This window comes from Takifugu flavidus, chromosome 15 (assembly GCF_003711565.1).
Source record: "Takifugu flavidus isolate HTHZ2018 chromosome 15, ASM371156v2, whole genome shotgun sequence".
Classification (NCBI taxonomy): Eukaryota; Metazoa; Chordata; class Actinopteri; order Tetraodontiformes; family Tetraodontidae; genus Takifugu; species Takifugu flavidus.
Genome location: NC_079534.1, coordinates 1,317,204 through 1,340,174, shown reverse-complemented (window position 1 = coordinate 1,340,174; position 22,971 = coordinate 1,317,204). Strand labels below are relative to the sequence as shown.

Here is a 22,971-nt window from a genome sequence, read left to right as displayed (position 1 = left end):
AGCGTCCGTGGGGTTAAGAGACCTAAAGTCCCTGTAAACAACAGCCAGATAAGACAACAAGCTGCATATAGGGGCTGTTTCTGCCCCCCCCCCCTCCCCCCTAACCACCACAGGTCTGCACATTTACAAGCAGATTCATCAGTTATCTTTTAAAGCTCTTATCCCTCCTCCTCTTTATCTGCATCTGACCCCGGGCCTTTGAGCACGGCAGGGGCGTGAAAGTCAGCGTGACCTTTCGGGGCGACCTCCAACACGAATTACCGCGTGCTCCACAAAGCACCGACACAGAGAGCCTGCAGCAACCAACAATGACCACAAAATGGTAACCTTTAGTTCCAGCACAATGAGCCGCTCTCAGCCCGGCCGCCCCACATCTGAGCCGCGTCCACGTGGGGAACCAGGCTTCCCTCCGTTTGAGGGGGTACGTCCCACCTCCGCTCCGCTCCGCGAGGAAACTTTCAGGCGCTCCGTCTCATTGCTTCTGAAACGCGAGACAAACCGTGCTGCTTTGTGTTTGTTTTGGGGCTTCGGGGTGGGTTTTGTTTGAGACCTCTGGGTCATGCTCTGCGAATCTCTAAGGAGAGAGATCCTCCACATCCTTCCTGTGTGTGTGCACGCACGCGCTGCCCTCCGCAGCCCACTCGCTTTGCTCTTTGACTCCAATGGCCATATAAGGCGGCCAGCGCCATGGTAACCGCGGGGCTTCAATAGCAGTGTCAAATCCCTGGGAGCACATATGCATGCACACACACACACACACACACACACACACAGACTGCCCCCTCCCCCTCTGCACATACTCCTGCTCCCTCCCTCCCTCTCTCTCTCTCCAGTTCTTTGCTTGATCTCTCACTCTCGCAAATAGGTTGGAGAAAAATAGGCTCGCTAGAAAAAAGCAAAACCAAGCAAGAAACAACAACAACAGGCTGCATCACAGCTGCGGCCGTTCTCCCGAAGCCTAATTCGATGCGTGGACTGTGAAACCAGAGCGAGAGAGAGAGAGAGAGAGAGAGAGAGAGCGGCAGTGGGGGGAAGAGGAGCACAAGACCCCCATCCACCCCCACCTCCTGTTTTCCTGAGCCACAGGGAAAAAAGCTCCACACACACCAAGAGAAAGCAGCACACGGGGCTAGGCCGCAAGTCATTAGTTCTTGGTGGGCAAGCACTGACAAAAGACCGGAGGGAGAAGCTCGCGCCGGTGCCCGAGAGCGACCAGGAGCAGCACGGAAGGCCGAGAAGATGGACGTCTGCAGTTTCCCCCCGCTGCTTTTTCTGAACGGCACAGCCAGTCGTCACTAGTGAGCGTGCGGCGGCGCTCACTTCCTCGTGCTGAGAGATCCGCTCGCGTGTTTTGGTCGCGAGCGCAGAGGGTCCGCGACGCCACTCCGCCGTCGCAGAGGCACCGACTCCTTTCCTCGGATCTGGAATGTCTTCATTGCGGGTCAGAGGGGTGTTGAGAGGATTACAGCAGTACAGAGGAGCTGTGTCTGCAGCCTCGCCGGACGGGCGGAAGAGCCAGAGTATGTGCCAGTGAGAGCGGCAGAGGGCATTATCGTTCACTCTGAGGTAACCTTTCCAGCATTTTAACGGCTTCATAGGGGAAGATGTCGGCGTGCGTCGTGTGAGGGTTAACTGGTGTGACCAGAAACCCAACGAGGGTACGGTTTACTTTAAGAGGGCCGGTCAAAGCTCCTCCAGGCATGTGCTGGGAGCCACACAGACGTCCCTTTTTCAGCCATTACTGTTGCTACTGAGACAGAGTGTGGGAGTGAGGGGGAGAGCAGCGATACACGGTGTGTGTGTGTGTGTGTGCGCGTGTGTGTGTGTGTGAGAGGAGGGTTTTCACCTTTCGTGTCATTGCTCACGAATGGTGGTGTTTCGGCCGCCCTTAATAGAGCTGTAACGTCTGACTCATTGTTTCCTGTTCAGCGCGGCTGAAGCGTGACCGACGCTGTTCCGGGCAGCAGCGCCGGGGCAGCATTTTCTCCCACCAGCTCAGAGACGAGGACGAGGACGAGGACGGCGGCAACAGTCGCTGGACACGGATCTGGACGAGGGGAAGGAAAGGGAAGCATCGAGGCGTGCAAAACTAGTCACTTGTCTTGCTGAGACTGTTTCCAGGTCATAGTGGAGTGGGAGGAGACAGAAGCGCTCTTGTTTTTCTTCTTCTTCTTCCCTAAACTACCCCCTCCTTCATGCCATAGCCTTTTTTTTTTTTCATAAATTGACATCTGCTTGCTTAGCCTGAGGACTGTTTACCCCCTCACTCGGTACTCCCGTCCAATAGAGACTTAATTAACACATAAGAGCCTGAGCTGGCAGAAGAACGACTGATCCTCTCCAGGTGAGGAGGAACTCGCAGTCTGGACCTTTGATGTTTATGTTCCCTTGACGGCAACCAGAAATCTTGGCTGCTGGTCATATTTTCTTCCTCAGCGGTTCAGTAACCGAGCGATGGCCATGGTGAGCGGGGGCTGGGGCGATCCCAATGGCGGAACCAACGGGTTGGGGGACAAGAGCTACCTGAGGGGCGACGAGGAGGACGGTTCTCCACAGGCGGGGGGCAGCGACATGGAGGCCGGCGACGAGGACAAGGCCTGCGTGGTGGACTGCGTGGTGTGCGGCGACAAGTCTAGCGGCAAACACTACGGCGTGTTCACGTGCGAAGGCTGCAAGAGCTTCTTCAAGAGGAGCGTCAGGCGGAACCTCACCTACACGTGCAGGTGAGAGAGGGGCATTGTGGGTAGTTGTGGTGTTTCTGCTGCAACCGGAGATCAAAGAAAAAGTTGTTTTTTTGGGATTTAAAGGGACTAGAATGATGTGCAGCGATAACGATCTGTTCAGATGTCGTACAAATATCGCCTTTGCTCTGAGGTGTCGAGGTTTCCGTGATTTGGGGGTTAAAACGGATCCGGTTTGATCTTACAGAAGTGAGATTCATTCAAAAATGTAGCATTTCCGCTAAAGCAGATGTAAACGGTCCTCTTTGTTGGTTCCGTATCGGGAGGTTTGAGGCGCTGGGATACCGCAGACCTCCACCAAGGCACGTCTGTTCTCCCATAATCCAATTTTCCCTAAATGGGTTGGTCTGTACACGTGTGAGGGCCACGCTGACGGACACGTGCACCCTCAGAGAGACTCCAACATCTGCGCTTCTCCTGAGTCTTCAGGGGAATAATTGGCACATCTGCTGAGCACCAAATGACAGGACACAGGAAGTCTGTCTCTGAAAGTAAACATTCAGCGTCATCCTTGCACATTTAATCCCCTTTTTTCCCCCGTTTGCAGGTCAAACAGAGAGTGTCAGATCGACCAGCACCACAGGAACCAGTGCCAGTACTGCCGGCTGAAGAAGTGTTTCCGCGTCGGCATGCGCAAAGAAGGTATCCGTCAGTCCTAATCCATGGCTCTGCCGCCCTCTTTAATCCCCGTGGCAGGATGGTTGAGCCGTACAGTGGTTGTGCACATCTCTCCGGGACTGAATAATCCTTCGTACGAGTGTCTGAAAATCGAATTTGCATGTGATTATCGTGGCTGCTTCTGCTCCACGAGGTTCAGAAATGACTGTTCCATGGCCGAACTAGCCATGTGTGTCCGCCTGACGTCGCGGCCTTAATCTAGTGGCGGTGCTGGAGTGACTGAGAGGGATCTGTGCTAAGACTCCTGTGTCCCAGAGTCTTAAGCCCCCGGTTGGGTCTTAAAACTGTCCGGTCTTATTGGCTCACTCAGGCAGAATTCAATAACAGGGATTGTTGCGGATGCTCAGCGGAGCATCATTTAGCGACGTTGCCCAGTCAAAACAGCCAGTGCAGGATATGTCTGAATATTTCAGGCTCTGCATTTCATTATCCGGGTCGTAGTTTTATGTTTTTGCCTCGCGCTCGTAAAATTGTAAAACATGCTAATGAGACGCTTTTACTGTCCCCCGAAGAGGAATCTCATGGACTTGACCACCTACGCAAGAGGTCAGGGGTCAGACTCAGCTATAGAGCAGAATTCCTCAGCTGGAGAGGAGCGCAGACGCTCATCCGGTGAATTCAGGCCTCGGAATCGATGTTGTCTCCGCGTCTCCTCCCGTTGCAGCCATGTGACGCTTCCTCTCACCCCACAGGAAGCTTCTGCGTTTGGAATCAGTTATTGAAGGTTACTAATTCAGCTCTATGAATGTTGCAAAGGCCTGAAATTCGGACGCCTCCGAATCTTGATTGATTTTCCCTCGTTTGAATATTTCCCACTTCAGCGCCGTTCTTGCATCATCGTTGGCTCAAACGCGTCTCCTTTAATCTCAGGAAGTGTGTTTCTAATGAGTTCAAGTCAGTTTTAACTTTTCTTATTCTCCTTTTCTCCCCCCTCCACGTCCCCTTTGATCGCTGTTTCCTCCTCACTTGATCTTCTGTCTTTGCCTTCATGTTACCTCTGCCCACTCTTGCTCCTCTTCCTCCTCATCCTCCACACTCCCCCTTGTCCCCCAACTAAACTACAGCAGTTCAACGCGGACGCGTCCCACCTCAGCCGAGCCTCAGTCCTTCCATCACGCCCATAGGCGGCTCCAGCGGCCTGGGCGGCGAGTTCTACAACAACAACAATGGCGTCAGCGGCGGAGGTCAGCCGGTGTCGGAGCTCATTTCCCAGCTCCTGCGAGCGGAGCCGTATCCAGGCAGCCGCTATGGACACCAGTACAGCCAACAGAGCGGCCCGGATAACACCATGGGGATCGATAACATCTGCGAACTGGCTGCCCGGTTACTCTTCAGCATCGTGGAATGGGCCAGGAACATCCCTTATTTCCCGGAGCTGCCCGTCTCGGACCAGGTCAGGAGCTTAGCGTTCATGTCCAAACAAGAGACGCGGCTCCAATAACAAAAACATGACTGCGATCCACAGGTGGCGCTGCTGCGGCTGAGCTGGAGCGAGCTGTTCATCCTCAACGCCGCCCAGTCGGCCCTGCCGCTCCACATGGCCCCTCTGCTGGCAGCAGCTGGCTTCCACTCCTCGCCCATGTCTGCCGAGCGCGTGGTGTCCTTCATGGACCAGGTGAGGGTGTTCCAAGACCAGGTGGACAAGCTGACCCGGCTTCAGGTCGATTCAGCGGAGTACAGCTGTCTCAAGGCCATCGCGCTCTTCTCACCAGGTGCTGGACTCACACGTGGTCTTTGTTATTCTACCCCGTCTTGTTTTTAACTTTGCCGTCTTCTTGACACACAACCCGCAGTACCGCCCCCTGCTGGCAGGTTACTGGAACTACACCAAACACCCTTGCACTATTGCCGGGGTGGCCAACCAGTCAGAGCCCAAGAGCCACACCATACACATGGGCACACATGAACATCACCTCATCCCTTCCTCACACACACACACACACACACACACACACACACAGACCTCTGCTTAGCCAGATTTATTGTAAATGTCACACACCAACATGGTAATGACAGAATTTGACTTCTACAGACCACGGGCCAGTCATTCTCAACAATGAACATTGTGTGCACTGTCTCACACTCATAAACTCTCAATTCAACTAAGTCCACAAACAAAAATATAATTAAAATATCTTTTTTTCTCTTACTATGCATGTTGCTCGGTGGGACTTCTGGCATTCCTTGAACAATCCTCTTCAAATCTGGCTTGGATTCAGTTCTTTCACATGGGTGTCAGTCAGAACAGATCGATGCTTTGATTTCACGTGTTTCAGGGTAAAAAACAGACTCGCAGACGTATGTTGACCCAAATATTGACAGTTTCTTAAGCACAGCCCGTTTGACATTGGGGTATTTTTCCATTGGCACACTTTTCCAGAACCCAATGGCCCCTTCCCTTAAAGCAGGTTTCAGTTGGTCCTCCTCACAAAGATCGATAATCAGCTGCAGCCTCATCTGTGACTAGCGGGGCTTTCCAACAGTGCGTCACACTAATTGTTTACTCAAAAGATCTCGTCCCTACTGAGAAACTTTTTTTTATTTTCATCTAACGCGCCTGCGCGTTTGGCGAAAGTACGGCATTGAACTCAAGCGAAGCGAACACGCACATTAAATGAACGTTAGAGCCGCATGAAACCAGGCAAAGAGCCGCATGCGGCTCGGGAGCCGCGGGTTGGCCAGGCCTGATCTATTGCGTTTTCCCTGATCACAGAATTCCGTCTGAATGTGTCTGTCTGCATCATCCAGATCTCCAGCGTGTGCATGTTACATGTTAGTTTTTAAAATCGTGTCCTTCACGCTGGAGATTATTCAGCTCTGTAGCTGTGTAATCCCCGAGGGTTGTTTTAGCACGCTAGCTGCTGGGATTTCAACCATCCTCTCAGCTCATCACGACTCTTTACGTAACCTGCCCACACTGTTAAATAACTGCGCCCTCCTGCCTCCTTCATAGACGCCTGCGGGCTGACAGACCCGGTCCACGTGGAGTCTCTGCAGGAGAAGGCCCAGGTGGCTCTGACGGAGTACGAGAGGATGCAGTACCCGAGCCAGCCTCAGCGCTTCGGACGCCTGCTCCTGCGCCTCCCTGCTCTGCGCGCCGTTCCCGCCAGCCTCATCTCGCAGCTCTTTTTCATGCGCCTGGTAGGAAAGACCCCCATCGAGACGCTGATCCGTGACATGCAGCTCTCCGGAAGCTCGATCAGCTGGCCGTATGTCCCAGGACAGTAGCTCCCCCGGATGAGCGAGGTTTCCGCCCGGCATTAGTGACGACACGGACCAACGGGGAAACCTGCTGACTCACCATTATCCATCCGTGTGGTTCTGAAACCGCATAGCCAGCTGGTCATCGAATGCACTGTAACGTTTACCGCTTTATTCCCCCCTCACAAAGCGAGCTCTCCGTTTCTATCGGGCCTCCACTGGTGCCAGGATGGATCCGTCATGTTGCCAGCTCACTTTTTGGTGCCAGGTCTGAGTCCAGTGACCAGCTCCACCTGCTGGGCTCCGATATGGTCATCACAGCCACCCATGTCACTGCCCACATGCCATTGTGACTAAAGACACTGAGGTTTGACGTGGAGGCCAGGAGTACCCTGCTGCCGACACACCGGGAGGACAAAACAGTCCCACTCAGAGCTCCGTTTTTCACAGCTCACGGTTTGTGATACCGTGAACATTTTTGTCCATCGGGAAGCTGTGGACACTGAAAGATCAATTACAGGCCTCAACAGCGGCGAGAAGCCAAGGAAAAGAACAATGAAACCAAGGGAAACTTCACCAAAGTCTGTCGTGTCGTCCTAAAAAAAACAGATTCTAAAAATACAAAAACGGGCTGGAGCAGAGGGGGAGGAAGGGACTAAGAGTACGATTTCTATTCATTCACAGGGCTGGGCGTCACTGTTGTTAAAGAAAACACACGACCACGGACTTATACCTCACTAGACCTCCGAATGCTTTCGTCTGATATTTCCTGAACAAAAACCTCCTCAAACGTTAGTTCACCAGAAACCGCCTTCTTTTCAACAACTGCCTTGCTCTACTGTCTGAATCCGAGATCTAACATCCCATACCTGTGGGAGAGAGGGGAACGTTCCCGAAATACCCAAAGTCTTGTGTTTTGATATGAGTTGGGACTCGCTGGTTCGCGTGAATTCATTATTTGGTTAAGGAATTTATTTTTTTCCCCTGTTTTTCTTAAAGAGAAAAGAGGCTAATATCCACCCAGGTTGTAGTCGAACCCTCCAAGGTGATCAGAAATAGCTCGACAGACGGAGCTCGTGATTTAACACCACCAGTTCTGGGCGTAACGATACATTGACGGTGTGTTGAAATGTACATATTTGGGGCCAACGTTGTCGTTTTTTGCATGTTCCGATGTTGTTTTTGATCTCAAAGTTGTTTCTTTTATATTAAATAATTCAAGGTTCATTTAACCATTGAAAATATTGCTTTTGCTGTTGGGTATTGCAAGTTTTCCTCTTTTTTTTTTTTTTTAACTAAGTATTTACATGAGAATACCTCTGGCATGTGTTCAGAAACGTCACAGACGTGGAGGCACGTTGCATCTGAGGTGAGAAGATACCAGTGGATGAATATTTGGTGTTATCGCCATGACGACCTGACTGAGGGGCCCCAATTCGCCAGTCCACCAGAATTTACCTCATTTGGGTATTTCAAGAAGAGGATTAAAATTACAAATTTTATATATATGTATGTATATATATATATAAAATAAAACATTAATGAAACCCAAATACAAATGTCAGCTTTAAAAAAAAAAAACTGCTCTAAAAAGCAGCGAAACTGCTTCTTGATCTACCCTCGGGCCTTTGGGAATCAGCACAGTATTCTTTATTTTCCTTGGAAACACTTCAGTCAGCTCATTCATGTTTTGTTTTTTAAAAAAAGCTTTTGATTTCTTTGTGATTCTGTTTTTTAAATGTGTACGGCAATGGTATTGAAAGAATAAAAGATGACATCTTGTCTTTTGTTACACTTTTATTAACTCAAACGTAGGCAAAAGTGTTGTAATTACATATGTAGAATGCAAAATAAATGCTGCAAAGTAGATCAGAAATGTGTTTTCATGAAACGATGCAACCGGTTTTCTTTGATTTCCCATTTTCCTGTAGTTTCATCTCTATTCTTGTCTGTTTTTGTACAGTTAAATCTTATTAAAAAGCCATTGAAACTAACCCGTCGGGCCAATCGACCCTCGGCTTTTCAACAAATACCTTGGTCATAGATTTTCACCAGTCGTTTGATGTGGAAAAGTTTTTGCCGCAGTCCTTTGCACCGTTTCTTCTTTTCTTGATAATCTGGCATCTGAGAAGGGCAAAAATAGTTTCCATTAGTGATGCACCATACGGGAATGCCAATACAAAACATTTTTAAATTCAGGGATTGTTTAGGAGATTGCCCAGTTAATCTGACTGCCTCTTTATCTGGCGGCCATCTTGAAATTGAGTTTTTATTTTTGTATTTACAACAAGCGGCCAGTAGGTGGCAGCGCAAGGGAATGACGCAACAAGCATTCATTGTGTTGCCCGGCAACAAAACCACACAATGTAGGAATAAAATGCTTTGGCATATTTAGCTACAGGTGTCTAGTGAAACCATCTCCAGGGTGACCTCAATCCTGAAACCATTTCAGGCTTGCTAGCTGTGCTGCTAACTATGGTAACAGAATTCCATGACCAAAAAGAGTTTCTGGCTGTTTATAAAGGTTAAACTTCAGATATATATGGTTTTTTTTTAAAATCAACATTGTTTTTCCAGACCGTAAACCAGCCCGAGCGACAGATTCCACTCACCCTCTTCAGATCTTTGAGTCTGTTATACTCGTCTGCCACTCCCTGAAAAAGGAAAATACAGGCGGTCGTTCTCATTGGCACCGACAAACCCAACATGCCCGAGCGAACCCAAACTGATTCCTGTACCTGGTACTTGATGGAGTCCTCGTCCAGGCCGTCCAGTTTTCGGCTCAGCTGGTGGATCTGGTCGCTGAGTTCATCCATTTCAGCACACAGGGTCTTATAGTGGATCAGATCAGAGTCAAACTCCGCCTTATACCGCCGCCGCTGTTCATCTGAAATGATCTCTGGGTAGAGCCTGAAGGAGGAACGAGGCGTGATGGTTACTAAACATACAAAAGTAAAGATTCTGTCTTCAAACAGCTGTTCAAACGCTAGCAAACAGATTTAAGCGTCACACACTGGCTCTGCTCACCTAAAGAGTTCTTTGCTATGATCCTGGTCCAGTTCATTACCAGTGTCCCCAGTGGTGTAGCCAGTTTCATACTGGGATTCCTGAGCCTGCGGCCTCAACTCTGGAGGCTTCCCCTTTTGTGTCTTGTGAGGAGGCGCTTTCCTGAATCCATCGGCCTCGTCTGAAGAGCTGCTCCAGGAACCGGCGCCTCTGTTGCAGCGTTGGGGCGGCTCATCGTCATGGTGACTGCTGCTGAAGGAGACGCAGGGGCTGGTTTGTACCAGGGCTTGTTGTGGATTCTTGAACATTTTTTTCTAATATAATTAGGAAATCTTTTCTGTGGCTGTTTAGTGTTTAAAAACAGCATAGTTATGCTAATTTTAACAATGCTATTGGAGCTAATGTGGCTGTACACCTCTACACCCCTCTGGGGGCGCGGCCTTCAAAAACAAGTAGTTGTTGGCAAGTAAGTTTTAACTAAACTTGAGGTGAAATGAGGAAAATAATGTTAATTTGAGTTTTCGTGGCCACGGCCGAGACTCACCTGCAGCCTTCGTAGCGGCCCTCGCTGCGAACGCTGACTGTTGCATTGCTGCAGGAGACGGCGCCGTCCTCTGTTCGCGGCTCAGGTGCCGCCCTCTCCGACAGCAGCACGGTCGACGCCTGCGTGGTGCCGCGTGCCTCCCCGACGTAATTCTCCTTAAAATAATACAGAGACGCGCTCTCCAAACTGCTGTAAAGTAACCGCGGGGAGCGAGAAAACAGCCACAAATGACAGCAAACAGCAAAACTGCGTCACGCCTCCTGTAATCCAGCAGATTACGGGATGATGAATAATGACTGGTTTTTGGTCTGTGGCCTATTTTTCAGTCGCACTCTGGGGAACTGAAAGAGAGCTCATGAACCTGGAGTCGAGGAGCAGAAACGTCGACACGAACATGCGGGTGTGCGTCTTATTTTAGCTCAATTCTGCTGTTTGAGCAGCTTTCCGTGTCAGGAGCAGCTAAACAAGTCAGAGTAGATTCACCCCGCGATCGGTGGAGTGAACCTCTCCAGCTTGGGCCTTTCATTCTTGGTTACCAACCTCCTGGTGGAACGTCTCCAGCTTCAAATCCCTTCAGTGCCACAACGTGCGGCGTCCCTTTGCATACTGAATCATTTAGCGCTGCTGTGCTCCGCGGGGACTCGCGCAGCAGCGCCGAGGCGAACCCGAGCCTTTTTATGCATTATACATGCCACATGTATTATATATGCCTCCCTGTAAGGCATCAGCGCAGTACAAGAGTGCCCCAGAATTGAGCGCGCAGCTCCGCAGAATGTAGGCCAAGGCATCGCCGGATCAACTGATGGAAAACGTTCCCATCAGGAGTCTTAGCGGACACGACACATTCAGGGAACGTCGGCGCTGTGGTAGATTAATCTGTGCTAAAAGCTGCAGGAGGCTCCAGCTGCGAAGCAGGAAAAGTCCTGTCTGCCGCTGTAAAAACGACAGGAAGTGAGAAGTATCGGCTCAAGGGCGGCAGGGGGCTCCGGGATGAGTTCTCAAACGAGGGCGGCGATAACGAGCCCGTTTTATCAGGCCGGTGTGTGGCTGTTATCGCCCGTCCTGTTTAATGATCAGTCAGGGTGAAACCTGGGTGTGCCCAAAACAAAGGGCAGCGTTCTTTGAGTCAACAGCAGAAGGGACTTGAAACCAGCACCTGGGCTCCATACACGTTGACCCGTGTGTGTCTGTGCGCGTGTTGGCATAAATACAACACTCACCCAGGCTGGTGCACCCCGGCCCTCCGGCGGCCCCGCCAAAGGCTGGTCCCAGTAGATGTTGGCTCTACCGTGTCGCCAGATCTTGCTGCGGGTCTTGTAGGCGTAGTACGCCGACAGCGAGAGGGCCACGACCACCAGGATACCCAACACGAATGCAACCGCCTGCGAAGACGTAAAAGTAGCCCGTTAAAAATGAGAAATAAATTGCGAAATCGAACAAAAGACGCACCTCCTCGGGGTCCATGTAGCAGTAGTGGTACAGGTACCGGTTGTACATGGGGAACCCGCCGGGGAATCCGGCGCCGAGGCTGCCGCTGAGGCTGGGGTTGCTCTGGATGTTCTGGCACATCATCAACATGGGGTTGTAGAGCGCGCTCTGGGAGCTCTGCGACATCGGGTTCACCCCGATCACGAAGACGATGTCGATGATGACCTTGAAACCACAGCAGAGACACATGTGACACCCTGGGGCCAAAAAACGGGCGCTTGAGCTGCAGGTTCGGCACCTGGAGGGACTCACCTGAAGGACGGCCAAGATGATGTCACACACAAAGATGGAGAAGTAGAAGCGGCAGCCCCGCGTGACCCGCGTCCGCGAAAAGCTCCCCACCAGGAACCCCAGCGAGACCAGGAAGTTGATGGCCGTCACTGAAATCATGGCCGCCTTGGCCGACTGCGGCGTCATGTAGGAGCTGCCGTAGCCGTAGGTGCCTCCGTAATACCCCGGGTCCGCCCCCGCGGCCCCGGCGCCGTAACCCATGTACGCATATCCGTTCACGTCCCACACCAGGGTGGAGGCCACGCAGGCAAAGATGACGAAACACATGAGCGCCGTCGCCGCTTGGAAGGTTTTGATGAAACCGGGCGGCGAGAACCAGCGATGGAAGTGCTGGGGCCTCTCGTGCACGTGGAAGGAGTCTGGGGGGGCACCATAACTGTACTGGGAATACTGGCGCTGCGGGAACTGGACGCTGGACGCGGGATAGAAGGTTTGGGAGGTGGCGCTGTAGGGTGGGCTGTACATGGGGGGGCGGTCGTCATAGCGATGGTCAAACATTATTGGGAGGGTTACAGCTGCAGGAAGACAATTTAAAAATATCAACATTTTTAAAGTCCACGTACGAATATTTTCCTTCTCATTAGACACTGGTGTCAAACCAGTTTAATACCTCTCACAGGCGCACGTGCGACTCTACTTTATCCGGATCTTTGAACGTGTTTGACCCACTCGGTCTGTTTCTGACCTGCTCTTCATCACTCAGAGAAACTCGAACCAGCAGCTTTCAATAATTCACGCGGGAAAAAAACTCCACTTTTTAAAAATGAAAAATACTGCTTATGTTGGTTTAAAAGCAGTCAGCCGAGGTTACCACGCGCCACACTCTCCCAGCTATCAATAATCGATACTCACCATAGCGCCGAATCGATCGCGCTTCGTCCACGTGACTCTGGAACAGCGGAGTCAAACTTCGCTGGAACCTCGAAAAAAAGACGCCATCTTCTCCTGGTTTCCTTTATCCCACGGGAATAAATCCATGCACGAGACCCCTCAGAGCGCGTGACTCCCTGGAACACCTGCGGCGCGTGCGTGCGTGGGAGCACTGCTCACCTCCGCTCACCTGACGCCGCCCACGCGGTCTCTGATTGGCTGCTCAAAAGAGCGCTCATTACTGGGGGGTCCTGGTACATGATGGAGTTCGATTCTTACAGTAAAAACGTACTTTAATGGTGAATATCAACATATTCTTAGTATCACCCACATATATAATTATATATGTTTAATTGTAGGCGTCATAAATGGGGGGACAAATGAATGGACCCGGCATCATCGAATGCTTTGATAAATTTAGGGGTCATGGTCAAGTGACGTCACACGCACAGCCCCCCAGGAGTGTAAAAATAACAGTGACTGATGGTAAAATGCACGTGCAGCCATAATCATAACGCAGGCACGTGTGATTAGGTGCTCAGATGCTCCATTATTAGTGCACCATTATGGTACCTGACGCGTCTGCAAACCTGGGAGCTTTCAGACACTCATTTAAAATAAATAAATGTGTCTCTGGCGAATCACGCGCACGCGCGCGCACCGCTTGCTTCAAAGTGAGAATCATGTCACCGAACAGCCCGTTGAGTTCCTCAAGAAATAAATACACAAGCAGCAGCGACACAGACCACTCACTTTGTATTTTTATGGACTCTGAATGTTTAAATATGAGATTTAATCCCCTGAAATATCAAAATATACATAGTACAAGTTAAAAAAAATATGGACAGTGTTTGTATTCATATAAAATTATTTGAATATAAAATGAGAATCAACAGAAAAAGGCACAAAAGGAGTGAAAATGATCCTGAAAGCCTCTCATCTCCTCCATTCTGGTCTGGATGTTTCCATGGTTTCCTGGTCGAAAGTCCGAATTCTGTTCTTGATGTGACTCAGTTTGGCTTTCAGGTAGTCGCAGCGTTCCTTCTTCTCCAGGAAGGACGGATCCTGCGGAACAGACACGTGTTAAACATCTGCTCATCAGCTGTTGAGACCTGTTGCTTCGGTGCACCTACGCTCTTCTTCTCCTGATACGTCCTCAGAAGGCTCTGAATCCTCTTCTGCTCCTGGAAGACAGAAACGACAGAGGAACAGGAACTCAACAAGGATCTGTCCGGTTTGCTGGACATTTGTGGAGGTTCTGTCTCACCTGAGGGCTTTTCCCATCCCTGAGGAGCCGCGACATCACCACATCCAGCTCTCTAAACCTGCTGAAGGTGCTGATGATGTCCTTGTGAAGGTCCTTGTATTCCTGGTATTGGTCGTTGAAGACAGCTGCGTAGGTTTCTCGCTCCTCCACGCAGCGGATCTCTGGGTATTTTCTAACCGGGAGAGTTTTGGGGACCGTTACCAGTGTGACTGTTATCATCTGACTCTGGTATCTGATATTCCTGGCTTACATGATGTAGTCTGCAACCAGGTGCACTTCGGGGGGATGTTCTGATGTTCTGCTCGGACTGACCGGACCTTTATGGGCCTCGGCACTGACCACACGTCGAGGGAACTCTTGGTTCAGGCAGTTGTCCGTTTCATCTCTGAGTAATATACTCGTTGTCTTCTGAGCGGTCAGTGGGATGGACCTCTGAAACTCCTCATGGGGCTAAAAGATCAAAGAAGAACAAAGGAAATGAGTGTGTAAGCAGTGCTACATTAGCATGGGAGCTTCTTAATTCTTATTTCAAAATACAGTCCTGTTAGCGGCCGCTTTAGGGTGTTAGCGTATAGCATTAGCATAAGCGTCTCAAACAAGAAGTTTTACAGGAAGGAATACTCCAAATTGACAAGTACCCTGTTCTCAAAGTACGCTCTCTCCCTGCGCGTGGCCTCGTGCCTCCACATCTTCAGACACACCAGGAAGCTGCCCAGATACATCGCCATGTTGATGAAGATGAAGGCGGTTCCCGCCATCTGGCCCCCGTCCACCCGGCACAGGCTGGACAGGATGGGGTGAACACCCACCGTCATGTAGCACAGCCCCCCGCGGCTCAGGTCATTCAGGTAGACGATCCCCGCCGCCATGTACAGCAGGAACAAGACCACGTTGATGGAGGCCTCCGTCAGGGGCCACCAGGGGGCGTCGAGGAGGATGGTGCGGTAGTACATGGTCATTCCCATGACCAGGAGAATGAGGGTCAGCACCCAGGAGAGTCCCGCCACCGCCAGTATGAAGGGGGTCATGGGGCCTCTGTAGCTGTACCCAGAAGGTCCGTAGCCGTTGTTGTACGCTCCATTATACTGTCCGTACATGTTGGACCACTCACTGTCCTTCTGGATGTAGGCGATGACGCAGACGAAGACCATGCCCCCGAACAGGAGCTCCAGCCCGGCGAGAAGCCTGAGCAGTCCGGGCCAGGATTTCAAATAGGAATACTTCATGTTGTAGACCTGCAGCTTCTCAGCATAATACTCTGCTGGGTGGATGCTGGTCAGGATGGAGTCCTCTTGAGGGATATAACCGAACTCGTCATCAGGTGGTCCGTCTGCCAAAATGGGCTTATGGGAGTTGTGGTTGGACTGGTCCGACTCACTTGTGTTCCTGCGGTCCATCAGTGGACTGACCGGAGGGCTCACCCTGGTGCCATTAGGTCGGATCTGGATGGGAGTGGTTCCAGCTTCAGAGGCCTGCTTAGTGAAGATGGTTCCCCAGGACTGAGGGATGAGGGACCTTAACCTGTCCTTCACGCTTCCCTTCCTGTCATCGCCGTCCTCTGCGGAAGGCCCGGGGCTCGACACACACTCTGTGTGACCAACAGAGTTAGCATCGCCATCCTCCGAGATGATATCGGCAGAGGGTGTGTGAGTAACCCACAATGGCGCCGGCGGATCGGGACCGGAGCTCCTCTCACTGGCAGAAGAGTCTGTCGTGTCGGGCCTGCGGAATTTTCTGCTCCAGCTTTTCATTTTGGGTGAATCAGGGAGGGTCCGTCATTCCGTGGAGGGTCAGCCTGCGTGAAGGACACGGCCGGTGCTAAACGACCACAGAAGGGAGCTGCTCTTACCGGCTGGGTCGCATCTGCGGTCACGGCTGGCTGCAGGTAAACACAAGCTCGTCTGGGGTAAAATGGCCGCCGTGTCCCTCGCAGGTCAAAGTACGCTGCGACTCACGTAGGTGGTTGGTCAGAGCGTTCAGGAAGGGTTAAACATTAAACCTGCAACTCCCCGCTGCTGGAGCGGACTGGCACTACTGGGTTAATCTGTGTGTGTTGTGTGTGTGTGTGTGTGAGAGAGAGAGAGAGGAGAGAGAGAGAGAGGAGAGAGAGAGAGAGAGAGAGAGAGAGAGGAGAGAGAGAGAAAGAGGAGGAACTACTCCACTCTTTCAATACTCGTCTGTCTGAAATAACAAACAGAAACTCTTGAAATATTCAGTTTTTATGGGTCTCACTTCCAAATCACCAAAACCAATAACGTCTCCACCAGATCAGACTCAAGGCACGTGCCATCAGCCTTATGATGTCTATTACACCTCATCTCCAAGATCATTTGATCCTCCTGTCATTTATGAAAGATTCATTCCTTCACGTGTGAAGGCGGAGCTGGAGTCTCCACCACTAGAGGGCAGCATCGCCCTGCGCTTCGCCCACTCCAGGTCCCGGTTCCCGCCGTACCTGGCTGCTCCTGGACTCTCGCTCTCCCACCCTCATCGTCAGTTTCCCACTTTTAACCCAGCTCGTAGCACAGACTGTCCTGCGTCATCTCCCTCCACCTGTGGCTCGGAAAAGGGGGGGGGCTCCTGCGTACATGTGACGATTCTTTCCTCAGTGGTGGTGACTTGTGTAGCCGAAGCTCAAGGCAAGGACATCTGTAATGACCCCCCCCTTCCTCTTCCTCCTCTGCCCCCTCACCAACGCAGAGCCCGCAGCCAACGGTGGGACTGTAAACGCACCACGACGCCCACTTCCTCAGAAGCGCTGACCGGTGGCCTTGGCCTTGGGGGGCACCTCGCTCAGCGGAGCCGGCGCTCGCTAACAAACATTTATAATCACCATCCTCGCTGTCAATGACACTCGCTAACTATTGGCTTGTATAATTAGCTGTAGCCGGTGGCTCACGGCTGACGTCACTGGCTGGCCTGAGAGCGGCTCTCTGAGCTGATGTGATCATTGCAGACATCGATAGCTCCGTCTTCTGCGGGCTCCAATTTAATCTGACATTTGAATGTTTGCCCATCTGACCAAATGTCACGTATTTAGGACATATTAGCCGCATCCTGGCTGGGATGGGCAGCCGCCATCGCGGGCTGATGGTTTCCAGCAATGACCCTCAAGGTCAAACACAAAGGGAGGATGTAAAAGGCCCTAGAAATGTCGTAATTTATGCAATCACTTGTTTAGATTTTTTATAAAACCATGACACCGTATAGGCCCTTTACACCCACTCGCCATCGCCGCAGCATTACGCATTAAAAAGACCAAAACCCAAGATCGATACTCATACTCTGTCTGATTTCCCCGAGTGGATTCCAAACCGTGTTAGCTGAAAGCGATAGCGAGGGCATCAAACCTAATGCATCCGCTAGCTGTTAGCTTCCAGGGCGTGAGGTGATAAACTCAATAAATTGCTTCCTCTTTATGCTGAAAGCTTTCCCCAAAGGATCGTTTTACTCGCCGCGATGATCCGCAGCACGTTCTCCCTCCTCGAGGTACCTGATGAGCTTAGGCCACTTTTTGCACATTAAAGCTGCTCAGGAAATATCGTTGTTTTGGTTTTTTTTTAACCTTCTCTTGTCTCTATGACAACCCACAAAAATGAACACTACGAACACTACGAACACTTTCTCCTCGAGCCGGGAAAGCTGTGTGGTGTGTTTCCACGGGTTTGTTTCCACAGCTGAGAGTCTTCGGGGTTCTACAGCAACATCAGGGTGACTGACTCTGCTACTCTGGCGGGATATGGGTCCTCTGCCAACTCCCTCCTGGTTTGACAGTAATTAACAAGGCTTGTTTGTGCACGCGGACATGAATAGCAGCTTGTCGCTGCAGCGTTGATGTGTGTTACCCCGGCCGGGCGTGTGCGCGGCAGCCCGTGGTTCACCTTGGATCGGAGCCCCGCCAGCCGCGTCTCCTGGAACGGCGTTTCTGCTCGTGACAGTTCATCCTCCTGTAATCACGTTCCGGGATGTTCATGACTCACAGTTTTACAGGAATAGAAGTGTGATGTGTCCCCCCGCCAGCGCCGTTCGCGGTGTCACGATGGCGGCCGTCTATCCTTGCTGGGTGGGTGGGGGGGGGGGGGATGACATGTTTGGCTTCAGGAAAGGAAAACAGAGCGTCGGTCATAGCTGAAGGTAATTTTTAATGATCTTGGTGTCGCCCCCTGCTGGGACAAAAATGAAAAAGCAGGGACCGGCGTACAGAGAAAATGTTCACCCCATTTGCCATCCATGAAGAGTTGGTTTATTCCAGTGCTACTAGGTACAACAGTGTGCACAGTACAATGATCGGGTTACATTTGTTCTCTTTGTAGGGTTGTTGAAGACTACTTTTTAGCACAATGGAAGTTTTTGGGATTCGTCTACCATAGTTGGATTAGCGTTGTGAACTGCCAGCACCTCGCTACAAAATATTGTGTACAAAAACGTTAAACTATGTCGTTTTTGTGAGAGTGTATTCCGATCAGCTGTACCCTGCTGCCTCCTACTTACGCATCCCCGATGCTTGCTAGGCTAGTTGCATATTGTAGCATGCCCTGGGGGCGCTTCTCCCTCGTCCTTTCTTTTATACCATTTTCTCTGCCACAGGCCATGTTAAAAGCCTCTTTGTGTGTGCGTGCATGTGTGTGTGTGTGTGGGGGGGGGGGGGGGGGATTTCATGATGATGACAAATGTGAGGCTAAACCTTTGGTGTAATAAAGAAGTGGAAACCCTGGATGCAGGGAGGCAGGTGAGGTCGCGATCGAGCAGATGATCTTCCATTAGCTGCCCCGACTCTTGTGTAAGAGTGATTGAAACAAGGGGAATAATGGAATGATAGATCCTTCCATAGTGGAAAATAAATAGTGGATGGGTGAAGTGGAGCGCTGGGTGGAGGTGGTGGTGCTTGGGGGTGTCATGCTGAAATAAAAGGAAAAAGCTAATAGTCATGCTTGATAACGTTCCACGTCTTCTAAACAGAAACGGATGAAGCCGTCTCTGTCCAGTGTGGAGTGGGCTCGCTGTCCCGTGGGGATTTTAAACAGCGTGGAAATAACTTTTAAAAAGGGAATAATGAGCTTATTTTCCTGTTAGCTTTTAAAGGGGCCATGAAGATCATTTTTAGAACTATATTCCTCCGGGACTCAAATATCCTACAGCACAAACTACTTTAGGACAGCATGCTAGCCTGCTAACGCGCTGACGTCGTCCTTTGTCTTTTCAGTGTGCATGGACAAATAATATAACCGTAAACTAGGATGTGTCTTACACCATGAGACATTTCTCATTTAGCGATTTTCTTTTTTAACAGACCAAATATTTCCTGGGTTTTGTTGCTTCAGGGATAACAGATTTGAGATGCTTCTAATTATTCCTTAAGATTTTACTCAGATTGTTTTTTTTTTATCTTATACATAAAATTAAAAAAGGTCATTTAAATTCCATTTATCTAAAATTCCATAAAATGTTTGTAATTCTAACTTATTCATTTAAACTTTAATGCAGTATTCTCTTTACAAACAGCTGACTTAACCAATCTTTTCTGGTGATTAAATTATAAAACGTTCTTGAAAATATGCCTATTTATTGTGGATTACTACCAATTTTCTGTGAGTAATTCTGAAACTACAATTAGCTCCTACTTAGCTTAGCTGTTTTCACTCAATACTTGAAGCCAAGATGGCGACCAACCAGCCAGATTTACTGTTTAATATGTCTGAATTTGAAAATTTTAAATAACATAAAATATAAGGACAGAATGTAAAGAGCTAGCTAAAAACAGACCATTAACCCATTGTTTAAAGGCTAGCAACCTTTAACAGTGCTAGCTTTAGCTGCAAATAATATTTAAACAGTGTTACATTGATTTTTCTGGTCTTTAAGCTAAGACAGCTGGCGGCTAGCATTAGCGTCACAATGATAATATCGGGGTTTTATCAGGTAGAAGGACCAGTTCATTAGAATTTCTTCAGCACTTTTATTGTTTTTTTATTTTTATTTTTTAAGGACTACTTCGTCACAGCGTTCTTTCCTCAATGCATAAACTAAGAATGCATCACAGAATCACATTACTGCAACTCTTCAGGATCTGCAACTCTAAAAAAAAAAGGATCCTAGTAAAAAAAAAAAGAAAAAAGAAAAGTCTGTTTTTATCAAAGGCAACAGAAGTCAAAAGGGAGGATTTAAAAAAAAAAAGTATAAAACCTTAATCGTATAAACCAACATAATCAAGCATGTTGTGTTTTCTGCACAGAACCATGCAAAAGGGGCAGACTGGGTCTCCCGGTGCAGCGGGTCGTTCGGCGTGGCCACGAGCCGTGCCGTCATCTGAAGATCACAGGAAGCTCTAGTTAGTGGTGGTGGGGGACAGAGCAGACTCGCCCCTCCGCTGTCACGTGCACGGGCGCACGGGGCCGAGCTGCGAGCCAACCCGTCCCCTGCCAAACACGCCGACATCCCCTCCGACGCTTCCCGAGGTGTTAGTACAAAGAGAAAAGGAGCAAAAAAGAAGGGTTGTGTGTTTTTTTTAGAGTTGCTGCGTGATGGAGGCAAATGTTATGCATCACATTGAGACGTGTGTGTGTGTGTGTTTTTTTGTTGTTTTTTTTCAGAGTTTTCTTCACTTTTTCGAGAGGAATGTATCTGAAAAAGGAATGCAATGCTGTATTCAGACTGTCAACATCGTAAAAAAGCTCTGAAATTAGTAATTAAATAACCTTCTACTATTTATACATTCAGGCACTGAAAAATCACATGTCAATATGGAACTAAAAAAGATAGTCGCTCTCGTTCTTCTCCTTGGACAGAGCAAGGAAGCGGAACCCTTGAAGTTGGCAAATGTGTAAAGTTTTCCTACCCCCCCCCCCCCCCAACCCTGCCACCACTTGTGTCCCGGAGCGTTCCGCCGCCTCTTCTCCACCCCTGAACGATGGGATCTAGGCCACGAGTCTTTTGAGAGGGAATTCCGAATTCCGGTCTGTCTCGCTTTGGTTGGGCCCACGTCCTCCGCGGGCCCGGGCTCTGCGGACCGACACCCCCGGCCCTCCCTCCCCCGCCCCCACGTGGTTAAGGACTCTCCGGTGTGATAGCCAGCTTTCACCCCAGCGACCCTAAACTCAAGTCATTTTTTTTAACTATACAAGGGCTTTTACAAAAAAAGCTAACTCGGACAGCCATACAATGGCTAAAACATAAACCGTAGCTCTACGTTATCTCCCTTTAGCAGTCTTTTTTAAACTTAGGCTCCCTCTTTGTTTATTTCTTTTGTATTTTTTGGATGCATTTATGTGTTTGTTGTTTTCTGGAGTTGAGTTTGTTTCTCTTTTGGAGTAGCTTCTGATCCAGAGCTGAGAGGCTCAGTCACAAAGGAACTGGGTTTTTTTTGGACGAGACGGGGTCAAGGGTCAAGTTATGGATTTATTAGTAGTCCGGGGCCGCCTGTGGACGCCACGATGAGGCGGCGACTTGGGGCTCGGACGCGGCACGCCGGGGCTATCCGCTGTCAGAAGAAGTGTGCGGCGCCGTGGAGGGAGAGCGCCGCCTGCGGGTGGTGGAAGTCCAGGATCGCTCCGAGCGCTCGGAACGCTCCGACGCTAACGAGGCGGGCCGAAAGCGGTGGATGAAGCCGTCCAGGAAGTCCTGCTGCTGTTGGGTTATGGCTTGGGAGATGAGGCAGGGCAGCGCCTGCAGGCTGCCCGTCACGGAGTCCAGCTTGTCCTCCAGCGTGCCGATGCGCTTGTCCAGCTCCTCGCTGCGCTCCTGCAGCTCCGACACCAGGTCGTACATCACATTCTGGGTCTGGCGGAGCAGAGACGGCAGGAGATCAGAGACGTGAACAACACTGCTGTTTATGGACGTTTGCGTAACACGTTAACTCCCTCTCTCGGCCTCTCCGTCGCCCCCGGAGGCCCACGGGCAGAATGCAACCTGCTTCCCGCTGGTCCTGAATAAGAGGCGTCTACGTCGCAGCCGTCCCTTAAATAAATCCGACTAAATCTGACTGAGGGGGAAAATGATGACGGGAAGCGTGAAGAGCGAAAGGGAAGCGGAGTCGGCATCGATTTTATCTTCTTAACACTTTCCAAGCAGCTCCTCCAATCCGTTACAGCCGTCTTTAATGCTTTATGTATACGGCCGGAATGACACATTCGCACACGCAGCCGCTTTACTGTTTAGAGTTACGGCCCCCCCGAGGGTGGTGTTGCGTTCGAGGGGGTATTAGTGCACAGCCAAGTCTTCGGCAGAGCGTATGACAGGTTTACGGCGTATTTTCTGTACGTTCTATGGCGGCTTTACACGATTTCTCAGGATATAAAGGTGTGTTATACTGTTTAATAACACAGCCCCCAGATCACCGTACCTTCGCCAGGTCTACCAAGGTGTTGGCCTGATCATTGAGCTTCCTCTGCTCCATCTTCACGCTGCGCAGCCTGGTGGAAGCAGGGAGGGTGGGGTCAAAACAGGAGGAAGAGGAGGAGGAGGAGGAGGAACAGAGTGTTGACACGTTATTGGTGACCTTAGAGACTGGAGAGGGCAGCCTGCATGCACCCTAAACACACCTGATGGCGCTCCAGGTACACAGGTGTGTTCCAGGTACACAGGTGTGCACACACGGATAGAAATAAACAAGCATTGCTGGTCTTGGCAACACCAACCAGAACATGCAGAAGGTGGAAGCGTACTCCAACGTCTATAACAAGATCCTCCAACGATGGCGCCTAAAGCAGCAAACCATGAGCCGATCTTGTTATAACTTCATACGCTGACATGCAATATGCTTCCATGGAAACCCCCCCCCCCCCCAAGAAATAAAAAAACATGCCCGGGGGGGGCATGCCCGTTTGTCAGTGCTGCACACAGTCACACTGGTCATTCCGTGAGCGTGCAGTGGGTGTGTGCGCACGGGC

General features: G+C 50.3%; 3 protein-coding genes across 7 annotated transcripts in view; 1 reads left to right on the top strand and 2 right to left on the bottom strand.

Annotated features, from left to right (window-relative positions):
- Nucleotides 1-820: 820 nt before the first annotated feature.
- On the top strand, nt 821-8,133 carry nr2f6a (nuclear receptor subfamily 2, group F, member 6a). 3 transcript variants are annotated; one of them, XM_057055953.1, is made up of 7 exons: nt 823-1,566; nt 1,930-2,344; nt 2,437-2,723; nt 3,289-3,383; nt 4,484-4,812; nt 4,885-5,131; nt 6,373-8,133. In XM_057055953.1, exons 3-7 carry the CDS (start codon nt 2,455-2,457, stop codon nt 6,645-6,647), a joined length of 1,215 nt encoding a protein of 404 aa, XP_056911933.1. In that variant the 5' UTR covers nt 823-1,566; nt 1,930-2,344; nt 2,437-2,454; the 3' UTR covers nt 6,648-8,133. The 3 variants fall into 3 exon arrangements, with proteins under 3 accessions (XP_056911935.1, XP_056911933.1, XP_056911934.1); XM_057055955.1 differs by having other exon boundaries at nt 821-1,566; nt 1,930-2,723; nt 4,487-4,812; XM_057055954.1 differs by lacking the exon at nt 823-1,566 and having other exon boundaries at nt 1,590-2,723.
- A 266-nt stretch (nt 8,134-8,399) lies between these two features.
- Nucleotides 8,400-16,035, bottom strand: LOC130538415 (uncharacterized). Its single transcript, XM_057055956.1, has 14 exons — nt 14,725-16,035; nt 14,337-14,536; nt 14,087-14,258; nt 13,953-14,003; nt 13,770-13,884; nt 13,635-13,654; nt 11,911-12,426; nt 11,620-11,823; nt 11,391-11,552; nt 10,171-10,325; nt 9,648-9,875; nt 9,359-9,530; nt 9,233-9,274; nt 8,400-8,744 (listed from the first exon to the last, which is right to left on the bottom strand). The coding sequence occupies exons 1-14, from the start codon at nt 15,835-15,837 to the stop codon at nt 8,643-8,645; spliced, it is 3,252 nt and encodes a 1,083-aa protein (XP_056911936.1). The 5' UTR covers nt 15,838-16,035; the 3' UTR covers nt 8,400-8,642.
- A 2,173-nt stretch (nt 16,036-18,208) lies between these two features.
- The window catches only part of kcnn1a (potassium intermediate/small conductance calcium-activated channel, subfamily N, member 1a), a 28,925-nt gene continuing 24,162 nt past the window's right edge, over nt 18,209-22,971 (bottom strand). For all 3 annotated transcript variants that reach the window (XM_057056686.1, XM_057056684.1, XM_057056685.1), the window contains 2 exons: nt 22,425-22,494; nt 18,209-21,862 (listed from right to left, as the gene is read on the bottom strand). In XM_057056686.1, the coding sequence (XP_056912666.1) occupies nt 21,557-21,862; nt 22,425-22,494 (376 nt within the window). In that variant the 3' untranslated portion in view covers nt 18,209-21,556. The remainder of the gene's footprint in view (nt 21,863-22,424; nt 22,495-22,971) is intronic.

Coding starts and splice junctions, on each gene's coding strand:
- nr2f6a (XM_057055953.1), top strand. CDS start 2,455: ATGGCCATGGTGAGCGGGGGCTGGGGCGATCCCAATGGCGGAACCAAC. Junction 4,813..4,884: donor AGCTGCCCGTCTCGGACCAG/GTCAGGAGCTTA, acceptor TGCGATCCACAG/GTGGCGCTGCTGCGGCTGAG. Junction 5,132..6,372: donor CATCGCGCTCTTCTCACCAG/GTGCTGGACTCA, acceptor CCTCCTTCATAG/ACGCCTGCGGGCTGACAGAC.
- LOC130538415 (XM_057055956.1), bottom strand. CDS start 15,837: ATGAAAAGCTGGAGCAGAAAATTCCGCAGGCCCGACACGACAGACTCT. Junction 13,655..13,769: donor CATGGAAACATCCAGACCAG/AATGGAGGAGAT, acceptor TGTCCATATTTT/TTTTAACTTGTACTATGTAT. Junction 11,824..11,910: donor TCATCTTGGCCGTCCTTCAG/GTGAGTCCCTCC, acceptor TGTGGTTTCAAG/GTCATCATCGACATCGTCTT.